Below are 12,470 nucleotides of genomic sequence, written 5' to 3' on the forward strand. Positions count from 1 at the left end.
TCAATGCCGATTTTTTATTAATTGGGAAAAATGTGATCTTATCCTTTACTGACTGGAACAAATCAGATTTTTTCTGGATGAAATCTTGTCATAGCATACTTGAAATGAGTCTTAACTCAAGAGCTTTTGTTGCCAGGAGTTTTTGTATGCTATCCATACAAAAGGCTATAATGTAAGGCTACGCAGAATAATATTAAGAGAGGATAAGATGATCAACATTTTTGTACTTTTATTACCAGACACAAAGACAGAAAACACACACTTGCTTCACAACTCTATATCAAAGGGCATTTAAAAGAAGCATTTATATAGGAATATGAAAGAAGAAAAGTAAATATAATATGCTCACTCTATGCAAGAAGTCCAATTACTATCCAAAATCTTTTGGAATAAAAGCACTGATGCCAACACGTCAAGTTTGTTAAAGTACACCAAAAGACAATAGTGAGCAAAATCAATTTTTGGTCTCCAGTGAAAAGAGGGTGGACAAAAGATAAAGCTAGTTATCATACCCATTAGTGAAGTTCCCAAAATTTGTCTCTCTAGGTATGTAATGATTAAAAACAAACAAGCTCAAGACCTTCGGTCATCAGTATATTTAAGTTAGTAGCAAGGTTTAAGTTCTTGAATAGTGAAGCACCCTACTACCAACATCACTCCCACGTCTCTGTGGGCTGCTTTCCGCCACGTGACACACGTGTACTGCTCCCTCTGCTGTCCTGGTTCCTTTGCCTCTCAGAGTGACACTGTTTCTTGCAATCACTTCAATGCTATGCCAAAGTACATCTGTTTATAGGGTTTGCAAAAAGATATATAGGAAAATCACAATAAAAGAAGGGCAGGTGAATTACAGGTGATGGAGAGAGAAAACAACTGTTTAACATCACTAGAAGAAATTAAACAAAGAGTGCTAGGTAGAAAGAAACAGAAAGAAGAAGGTAAGCCAGACAGAGAAGAAATAATTCTCTTTGGAAGAAATGGCAATAGAATAAAGAAAGAGGAAGGAGAAAAAAAAATGAGAGAAGGTAAAAGATAATCAGGAAATCTATTCTGCTACAAACTGCCTAGCCACAGAGAAAAACAGCCTAATTCTTTGAAAGCCAAATCAAATATTAGGAAATGGGAGAAGAAAAAGAAACTTGAACTTGATCTGAACTTGAGATGGCCATAGAACAATCTAGTCCATCATATTGCCAAAGAAAGATTAAAGAGAGCTTAAAAGAAATTATAACAGGTCCAGTTACTTTCTGTGATGTCCAGGTTTTCTAGAAAATAATTTTAGGAAATCTGAAATATCTTTCTTTTACATACTGTTACGACCATGCTACAGTTATAGTGGACTAGGAACATGGGTGATGCAAGACTTGCAGAGAAACAACATCTTTCTTCGGAAAATAGCAAGAGCATTTGTGTATCCAGAATGGTATGCTTTACTTAAGTATGAGTCAATATATCAGATATTTAATGTCCCTACGAAACTTGTCTTTCATTTTATAATCCAGTATTTTTTTGAGCTATACTAATAACTATACTATACTAATATAGTATAGCTATACTAATATATGCTATACTAATAAATACTTATTGGAGGTAATCTGCTAAATGAAGTAGCTTTTGTGTGTTTTATCAGTGAGAAAAATTGTGATGTAAATGACTACTGTTTTAACAATTATTTAATTGAAAAATGTATAGATGTTGCACACCTCATGCAACTGCCACATAGCAGAGTTGTATTTATTTTCTCACGAGGTAATAAAATCCTGCAGTTACTTCTGTTGTTCTTCTCTGAACTGCCTCATGCTTGTCAATGTCATTTTGATATAATGTCCAAAAAGTAAGACAGTATTCTGGAAGCAACTAGAGCACAGCCATACGGAGAAAGACTGTTATTTCTGTGCTAAGTGAAATGAGGTGTTCAGAAGTTGTTCTCACCTATTTAGTTGCCCTATCAAACTGCAAGTCATGCCTAACGATCAGTTTTCCGTTATCATCACAGAAACTTTTCCAATATTACATTCAAAATTTCTTCAATTCAATGTCTTAAGTTACTTTTTCCACATATTTTTCATCACATCTAACATTCTGTTTCTGTGATTATTTTTATCTTTGTATCTTGATCTTTTTCCTAACCTTCAAGAAAGTTTTTATTGGGGGTGCGGTGAGTATGTGTATATTTCACTAACATATTTTTAAACTCTTCTCAGCATCATTAATGAAGGTATTTAAATAGGACATCAGTATCTGTGGTATCTCATTAATCATCTAAGTCTATGCTTCAGCATACAGCACTACATTTGCTTACAGATGTAAAGGTGATTTAATAGGTAATTGTTAATCAGCGTTTTTAGAAAGTTTTTTTTTCCTACAAAAAGATCTGTTTATCCTAAAAAAGTAACAGCTTCCCCTCCGAGAGATAACTGAGGCAACAACCCCAAACAATTCAATGAGCATCAGATAGGGTTTGTTGTTTTAAATATCCCATTACAGCAAAAGTTACTAGCACGGAATAAGGTTTTAACCTTATAGACATTACATAGATAACATATATACAAATATACAGATACCCATTAGTTGTTTGCGTATATTTGTGTTCACCAGTGTTTTAAAACAAGAAACAGGCAAATAAATCACTGGTTTTACAGTAATATACATTTTTTTTTTAATTTTAGGATGCAAGACATACTTCAAATAAGATCGCAAGTTCTTATCACATCTAAGCTAGGGAATTAAATCAGAGCTGATACTTTTTTTTCCTAAGCAAACTATTCAATAGGCAAGTAAGCCCCTTCACTGCAGTGTCTTTCTTGTTTCTTCTCCTATTCTGTACAAAACTCTGAAACAATACTTCATATTTGAACAGCTATTTCTAAACTGTCTATACATTAGTTCTCTTTGTGTTACAGATGGCATAAACTTGAATACAGCTAAGAGTTAAGTCAAGGAAAAGCAACATCTTTTCAGACCATTGGATTTTCTCCACTATTATCAAGTAATGTTCAAGTGTGCCATTAGCACAAGGCCATTGCACTGCTCTTCCAAACAGAAATTGCTTTTCTCTTTCAGCAGTATTCTTTGAAGCCTTACATCATATCAAGAGCACAAAACAGCTTTATCTAACCTCCTCCAAAAAGCAGTTCTGAGTATGAGGGAAGGGGCGAAAAAAAGAAAAAAGAAAGAATGGATGTTGGTAACAATAAGAATATTTCCATAAAATGTGGTCATATCTGACATCTGAGCTATTAAATTAAACCTGAAATCTATTTTGAGGTAGAATATAGCAAAAGGCTCTTTCTCTTTTCAGCAATAACCCAGAAACCTTTTTCATCTTACAGACAAACAATTCAAAGCACCTGCTTTAGAAAATTCAAACTATGGCTTTTATCATAAGCATGACAACACCACAGTAGTCTTATGATTTAATACAATACTGTTTCTAGAAAAAATGGAAACCAGGGACAAAGGATTTTTGTTATTTTCCAAAATCATATATCCAAGTCATTAACTGAGAAATTTGAAGGATTGAACAGCATCTCAAAATGACTTCCTGTTCTTATGGCTCAAAAATGCAACCTACACATCGATGGCACTGCCATTGCGCATACATCCTAAAAGCCACACAATCAATACCTGAGAAACACTACCTTCCTTAGTTAAAATAATAAGAATCTCCTGTGTTTTTCAGCTCTTCTGAAGATGCTTGCCTTCATAATCTAAAAAGCATTCAAATCTGGTTTGCTTAGACATGTTAGCTGCTTTTTTTCCTATGTAAATTAAGCCACTCTCGAATGCCAGCGGCTACCAAATGCAGTGGCTACCAAATGCCAGCTATGGTGAGCAATCAACAAACAGAAGACAGAGAAACCTGGGAAGGTTGGACCTGCTAAAAAGGTAGGAGCATTGATTACTGAAAGATGTAAGTCACATCTGCCGGATACATTTAATGCTGCAACTACACTTAAATCTTTCACTATTTTCTTTCAAAAAACTAACTCTCATAGTAACACTTTCAACTATACAAACTACACAACACCTCAATTTGCATGTTCTCTGATCTAATGAAGTTGCACCACAATACAGACATATTGATGAAACATCTTTAAAAACAAATTTTTCAGGATCTAATGAACCGAGTGTTATAGTGATGCCTCTGTTTAGAAGTTAGCCAACAATGAGGAATTTTAGAGTTCTTTCTTTCAATGGAGATCAGAAATTCTTACTGTTCAGTTTCGCTTATGTGTGAAGAACATGTGAGAGCCCAGTTCCCCTGAACACAGGAGAAAAACGAAAGGAGACATGTTCACCCTTAGGAAAACTGCCTGACAGAAGCCTTAAATTTTGGACCTTTTAACTTGTCCCTTTTCAGGCTGTTTAGTTAGGTACATCTCACCAGGTGAAAACCAGTCTAGAAGTTCCTGCTGCCACCACCACATGCCCCTTCCCTCCTTCACCTTGCCATAGTTTGCTGTTCCCAGCGGCAGCTGGCGGTGGCACTGAGGCCAGAAGGAGCACACAGCTTCACAGGTTTTGCTACCAAAAGCTCACAGCCTCCATTCCCTGTTCCTCACTCGGGATCTGCCTGCTGCTTGCCTACTTCATGTTTCATGTTGATCCCCAGGCAACAGTACCACTTTGGGCATCAGTATTATTAATCTTTTGTCAATGAAAATCCCTTGGATCGTATGGATAAGCCCCCAGAGATGGTGCCAAATAGGATCCTACCACGAACACTGGCTTCTCTCTGCTTCAGTATCACAAATTCAGATTCACTCCCTTGCTTACGTATAGCCTCTTGCAATGTGTAGTACTACCAGTTTTGAACTTTTCTGGCATGCAAATGCCTCAAAACTTTCCAGAGGATCTGTGGAAGAAAGGGATGGCCCAGAACTAGAAATTTAAGATTGCTGACACTAGATTTCTTATTTTCAGTTAAAAATTGAAGAAAGACTCCGTGGCTTATTGAAACAACTGGTTGAAAAAAATTCTCATGGTAAGTCTATTAAGTCATTGCTGCCAGTAGCACTTTTTATGGCTAGCCATGTATGATATTCATATTAGACGTGTTCCTTAATGCAATTATGCACATATCTACTTTTATCAAAGCAAAAGAAATCAAGGGAATTTTTGTTTTTTCAGGAGACTTCATTCCAGGTTGAGAATTAGGGAGGGAAAAAAGAGAGAATGCTCTATGTGACTCAATTGTGTGGCTTAATGCAATGGTCCACTTAACTTGCCAAACACATGGGCATTGTCAGGTGGGGATTGTGTTTTCTGAGTTTTTTTTTTTTTTTTTTTTTTAACATCTGTATGATCCATTGGTAAGTAACATTTTTAAGCATGAAGATACAAAACTTCTATAATCATTTGATTTGCATTTTATCAATTAGAGCTCATTTCCTGAAACAGCTATTTTTAAATCTAAACCATTTTGAAATGGGGAAAAAAAATCTCAGTGGAAACCCTTTGAAACCATGTGAATATTGATTTTATTTCTTATTTGGTTGGATCCAGCATATGCTAAAATAAATCACCAATACTATAATACATGACCCTATTTCTTTACAGATCATACTTTATTCTTGAGCAACAGTTGCAGGTTGCGAAAGGAAGAAATAAATTGAGAGCTGAGTTTCCAGCCCAGCTTGTGAGGGATTTCTCATTAGAAGAGCAGGAAGCTGGTAGAGGCATGTATGGCCCTAGGATGGCCATAGCAGAAAAATGAACAACAGTTTGGCTATACTGTGTTTACTATAAGTAAAAAAAGAAAAAAAAGAAAAAGGAAAAAAAAAAAGAAAAACGTTTCTTTGTACAGCTGAAATCGAGGAGTATAGCTCAAAACAACAGCTCTAGGGCTAGACTGAACACTCATCCAGCAAACAACTAGAAGAAAGGAACTACACTCTGTGGTGCTAAATTCAGACACTTTATGTATAATGAATCCTGAAGCTCACTCTAAGCTCCTCAAATTTAAGCTGTTTTGATCAACCTGTTATCACAACAGCTTTCACCATTTTTTTTTTAAACAAAAAGAGGCACTAGTTTTAAAGGGTAAATATCATTTGGGAGAAAGATACTATGAAAGTTAAACTTCTTTTACAGACAGAATGAAATGCCTGCTCTGTGCAAGGTGGAACCTTATGGCGCACACTCAGTAGGAGTTATCTATGTGCAGACAATATTTGATTTAATGGGCTATTAGAAAAATGGCCTGAGTATAGCTAAGGGTAAAAAATAGCACTTCCTCTCAACTATATTCTACTGAATTTTAATTTGCTAAAACCATTATTCACCTGTACAGCTCTATGAGGATTTTTTAAAAATATTTTTCTGATGGTGTTATGAAAAGATAAACTGTACATATAATTAGGAGAGCTGTTCTGTTGCTAACTGGAGAAACATTACATGAAAGACAGAAGATGATTCTCAAGAAAGCTGGTTTACACATACACCTACTCTAAATAAGCACAGGAAAAAGCAAATATTTTCAGAACAAGGAACGGCTTTGTCTGCAAACAGAACACTGAATTTTTGCACATACAAACTGAAATAAATTTGAACACATGGCAACCACTCACCAGGAGTAGCTTTTAATACTCAATATATGTATCAAATAATTATTTGGTCTTGGAAAATAAGTGCTTTAGGAGCTATTATTTATTTATTTTAACGAAAAATATCTGCGAAAAATGAACTTTATGTACGTGCCTGACTTAAAGAGTTCAACATATTTCCCAGGTGCTCGAGACCAATGTTACAACTTGTTTCATTGGTAGCGCAGTACTCGAACGCTCCCCAGGCTCTGTAGCTGCAGCCACTGTGAGCGCTATGATGGCCCTAAGTGGAACAGAGCAGGATCAAATGCCACTGGGTAAGGATACAACGAGGGGCATATCTTTTGAGATTTGCTATCATATGGCTTTATCCAAACAATGAAAAGGCCAGCTAGATGGTAAATGATACATTCTGGACATTAAATAATAGAGGAGCTTAACTACACTTCCTCTGCTATCAGCAGAGGTAGAACATCTCCCACTTTTCCATCCCTCTTGTATAGGGCAATTTAAAGTCTCTGCCTGCTCTGCTGCCTAATTAAGGCTTCCTTAGATACACTGGATACAAGACAGAGGGACCTCACACCTGAAAGTGGAAGGGAAAAGAAATTTTTGCTTTTCCGTTCAGTAATAAAACTCACTTTTCACTTGACAATCAGAAACCAAAGACATTTAAAATGTCTTTTATGGTGCAGTAATTTGCCATAGATAGATATATATGTTTGAGATAAAAGTTCCAGGAATAGCTACTTTCTTTAATAGCTATTGGTCTCCTGATCAAGTATAAACAATAGTAACATTAACAAAGTTAGTGTAGTCACTCCATCAAAACATGTATTTCTGATTTAGCAAGTGAAGTACTAGTTTTGAAGAATGAACGTTTTTTAGATTATTGTTTCTCTTTTCTATGGGATAGCCCATCATCAAAGAATGAAATACAGCCAAACTGCTTCAGCTGACAGTCCTTTTCCAGACATTGTCAGTAATGATCTTCTTTCCTGCATCTGTTTTAACCACTGTTTCACTACTCTACCAAGCTCCAACCTATCCTTTAAGGTGATCCCTTTTCTACTTCAGAAATGTTCTGAAAGAAAAACCTTTTAATCAACTAATAATTCTGAAAGCCAGTGATTCAAGTCATTCACATTATGATCCTGCATCACCAACACTTCCACAAAGCCACCATAAAAGCTCCTTTTTTTCACACTTACTGAAAATAATCTACAAAAGTGAACAAAAAAGCCCCCCCCAAACCTCAGCCTTTCTTACATGCAAATGAGGCAAAACAGTACTAGGGTAAAACTAATACAGACATCCACCTGAAATAACTATATTGTCTAGTAATGTTGGTTACTGCTAGATTTATGAAAAAAAAAAATTAAAAGCCTTTCCCTAGATCATAACACTTGTGAAATATTGGCAGCTAAGATGGAAAATAACAGCATAAAGTTAGAAATCTGCAATGAACTCATTACAACCACTGCAAATAGGAAGTGGTTAGCAGAAAAAAAAACCCTTCACTGTCAAAGGTAAAATAAGGAAAGAACATCTTTTCTTATGAACTTACTTGGCCTCTTATCCCCCTTTTGCTCTCAGACACATATGTAGAGTGTGCTTGGAAGTGCCAAAAGAGTAGAGCTTCAAAAATCATCAAACAATTGTGCTACTTTTAATAATTTATTAAAGGTCCTAAAACAGAGATCAAAAGGGATTATATCTACGCATTTATATTTAATTCCACAGTGCCCGATGACTAATTTGCAAAGAGTGCATAAGTCTTCACAACTGAAGCCAAAATCATTTGAGGATACTTTGATATAACACCACAAAGGATATGAACAGGAAGGCAGCAGCAGTTACAAATGGCCAAGCTCTGTTAAGAGTGCTAATAAAAGAATAATGGAATTTCCTTGTACTATGAATAAAAAGTGTTTGGCACAGGAGAATTTAGACATGGAGAAAACTATCAAAGCTTCTGGTTTGTCAGTTGCTTCTCCTTATTAGATCTTAATTGATTTACTATGACATTTACCTTAAACTGCTTCAATTTAAAAAAGCAATATTCCAGTTAGAAATCTTGTCACATTAACTTCCTTTATTCTTAACGTTTACCAATTTTCACAGGCCCTTAATATCTGCTTTACCAGACTTTATAGATAAGGTAAGTCTGTCTATAAAAAAATACTTCAAAGTGATGGATTTAACTTGAAATGATATATAATTATTAAAATTACAGAATATATCTACTGTTTGTTAATGATTTTCTAAGCTGTAGATGTTCAGGTAGCTGGTAACTATGGAACTCTCATAGCAACAACTTACCTGATTCCATCTATTTTATAAGCTTATTTAGCCTTTTTCCCTGCCTTTGCTCTCAGACATGTATGTAGAGTGTTCTTGGAAGGTTCCAAACAGTGGAGTTTCAATCCATTAATATTTAAAAACATTGTATTTCCCTCTCGTACAAATATCTATATTTACACATGCACACTTTGCACATAAGTTACCTGTACATTTTGAGTCCTTCTTCCCACAAACATAAAAGCTAATTCCTTTTTCCAGTGTGTAGTTAGTTATTCATTACATGGATTAGAAAATAAGTAATAGGGTTCATTTTTTTCTGTTGAAATGTCTAAACAAAAAATGTTTCAAATCTTTCTGTTTTAATATGTGCACTTGCAAAATCATACACACTTGGCAAAACAGAAGCAGCAGAGAAGATGATCTCATCCTGCTGACAAATTGTTAAAGGATCTGGTGCACTTACTTTAAAAAAAAAAAAAAAGGATGCCCATTGATGCATCCAAGATTGGAGAAGTCCCTGAAAACATTTACAAATCTACTTAATTCTCCTCCAATTTGCTGCTTAATGCCCTCTTTTGCATAATGTCTATGAAGAAACCCATGACAAATACTTGCACCACAGAAATGCTGTGATCACTGCCTTTGATCCTACTTTACTGTCTCTTTGCCTCTTGGTATTCCGAAATCTTCTTGTAACAGCTTTATTTTTTTTTAATCTTGTACTGCAAGGTCTTCGGGGAAGTAGTTTTCTTTTTCTCTTACACCTATAAGGGTTTTGACCAGGGTTCCCAGACTTTACAAATAATGGTCCAGTAATAATGATGATCTGCATTTTTCTTTCTTTCCCCAACGAGCCAGCTGTTAATAAAACGATCTTTTCCAATGATGCTTCCAGAATCAATAGATAATTCATTAGTATCATGTATCTCAGGGCCTAACTGAAACAACAGGCTAAGCAACATACTCAAAGGTAACACACTTCCTAAATAGAGAGGAAAAGAAGGGAGAATCAGACACCCCCATATGACCACTTCACAGGATTAAGTGTCAATCCATAAATTATATTTCTAGGAGGTTAATGTAAGTCATTGAACCAAAAATGCATTTTATATAATAGTCTGATTAAACATGAATTACATGAATAAATCCTAGCACCTTCAAATATTCTTATCATTTCCTTTTATTTTTGCATTAAACATAAAATACAGTTATCACAAACGTTTGGAATTACTTAACAAAAATGTAGGCAGCATATTTTTTTCTTACCTTATGATCATATGGATTGTATGAATGAAACAGCTGGGACAGATCCTTTGTTCTTTGTTTTTTCTGAAAAGTAATATTAATAAATAAAATTTATTAGAAAAGTTAAAGGAAAGAGACTAAAAGCTTAAAAAGCTGTGTGTGGCTACCAACACACTCTCTTCTTACTTGGTTAATGCAACTGTAGGTACCAAGAGTATGCAGATTAAAGATATTAAATATCACAGGAAATAATTAACATATATATTAACAATGTTAAGAACATATCCTTAATAAAAATAAATACCAAACTATAACACCAACGAAATGCAAAAACAGCTCAGATTTAATTTCTACACAATAAATCATAAATGTCTCAGAATACAGATAACAACACTTGATAATTCGGCTTCAATCTTGCAAAGACTTGTTCAGTATTCTAGTATCTACTTGCAGTCTTGCTTTATAGCAGATTAGGTTTAAAGGAAGTCTGTTTAAAGAAGTCTTACTATTTTTCCATTGCTTTTGATGCTAATACTCTCATTGCTTTGATTGTGGAAAATTAATAGGTGGTATGCCATTTAATGCCAAGACAAAGAGGAAGAAAAACCTCCTTCTGTTAAGAACAGAAGTTTAGAGACAAAAACTCCTTAATCCTGCTTTTACTGAAATCACTGAAAGATTTCTGCGATTTCAAGAGCTGCTAAACAGAATCTCTCAGCTGCATTCTGTGGTTGGGACACAGGGTGCACAGGAGAAAAAACATCCTTCATCTTTAATACAGGGATGAGTCACAAGTAAGTTTAAAACTTCATTATGTCAAAATCTGTGTTGACTTATCTTAAAGCTCAGGAAACTGGAGCATTCCACCCTGGAAAGTGTATAAGGAGGAGACAGCTACATTACTGGTACTTTACCATTGTACATAGTACTGTACCGTTTAGACATAATCTACAATTACTGTACATTCCATTTACTGGTACTTTGTACTGTAGTCTTATTTTAGCCATCATTTCTGTGAAAGAAGCTTTCCAGCTAACTGATAGGACCTGTTCATGTTTCCAGCATGCTGGGAAGTAAATGGTAAAAGCTGGCAGCTGCATGACTGTGGTATTTATTTTAACTTCTGGAAATGATAGCACAATTTACTCATTTTTTGATTATGCAAAAGGAACTACATACTTCCCTTCTTTGCACAGTTTTTATTTTCAATGAAATTTTCTGATGCAACAATTTAGTCATACAAGCTATAGCTCTAGCTACTAGTATGAATTTACAACAGTTTTGTTTGTTTGTTTGTTTTAAACTGGGTCAGTAGAGGTATCAGGTAATACTACTGCTTCCATGAGGTCAGTAGCTGTGTTTTAGTTATGACCACTAAAGAGTCAAGCAAATAATTTTTTTTCTTGCCGACCCTCTTCAAATAAGAATGGTGAATTTTGTTTTCAGTATGAGATATCTGTTTAATAGACATTTCTATTCAATTATGGTAAGGAATACCTAAAAGAAGTTCTTTTCCTGAGTTTACAAACGATCTTTTCTAACACTAGCAGAACTGATATTTAAAATGACATTTCCATCATTATAGACTTTATCAGCAATACAATGTACCCTTACCAGAGGAAAAAAATGTCCTTTAGTAGAGGAACCCTGGACCTCTAATCCACTAATACGTATTTTATTTCCAATGGAAAAAATATTCAAGTGAAAGCATCAAGGTAGCTTAACTCAAATTCCATCACGCTACAACGGTTTCTTTCCTGGTAGTTATACACATTGAAAGTACATACAATATGATAAAAGATATCTGGAGGAGTGCCACAATAAATTTTAAAAGCAAGATTGCTTGAAAAAGATCAATTTCATGTATAATCATATGCAAGAAGTAGACAAAAATATTTTAGTTTGGACTCTGGATACTTCCACCGAACTTTCTAGAAAAAAATACAGTATCTAGAAAAGTATAATTTTTGTTTGTTCTTATTGAAGAATATTTCCCTCTCTTACACATTTTGATTGCTCACAAAATACTTTTGATTATTTTATTGCAATAGCTTTGATAAAAATCAATCATATGACATAAAACTCCCTATCCTTCACCGCTAGAGTCTAGTTAAACTCAGGCAACATGAAGAATGAAGATGTCCTCTCTTACATACTACATTCAGGTAGTCTTCCACTTTTCATTATAGGAAATCACAGTTTTCCTTCATTCATAAAAGGCAGAAGTTTTGCTTTTTTTAAAAAAAAGCAAAATGCTTCTGACTTGGGAAATGCTGGGAATTTGTGAGAGAAAGAAACATGCAATGCAGCTGCACAGGCTGAAGAGCTGGGCAGAGAGGAATCTAATGAAGTTCAACAAGCAACAAGTCCTGC

At 34.9% G+C, this 12,470-nt stretch overlaps 1 protein-coding gene across 3 annotated transcripts in view; it reads right to left on the bottom strand.

The window, feature by feature from the left end:
* The window catches only part of CDKAL1 (CDK5 regulatory subunit associated protein 1 like 1), a 415,077-nt gene that overhangs the window by 85,000 nt on the left and 317,607 nt on the right, over positions 1 to 12,470 (bottom strand). For all 3 annotated transcript variants that reach the window (XM_062569910.1, XM_062569908.1, XM_062569909.1), the window contains one exon: positions 10,119 to 10,181. In XM_062569910.1, the coding sequence (XP_062425894.1) occupies positions 10,119 to 10,181 (63 nt within the window). The remainder of the gene's footprint in view (positions 1 to 10,118; positions 10,182 to 12,470) is intronic.

This window comes from Rhea pennata, chromosome 2, assembly GCF_028389875.1.
Source record: "Rhea pennata isolate bPtePen1 chromosome 2, bPtePen1.pri, whole genome shotgun sequence".
Classification (NCBI taxonomy): domain Eukaryota; kingdom Metazoa; phylum Chordata; class Aves; order Rheiformes; family Rheidae; genus Rhea; species Rhea pennata.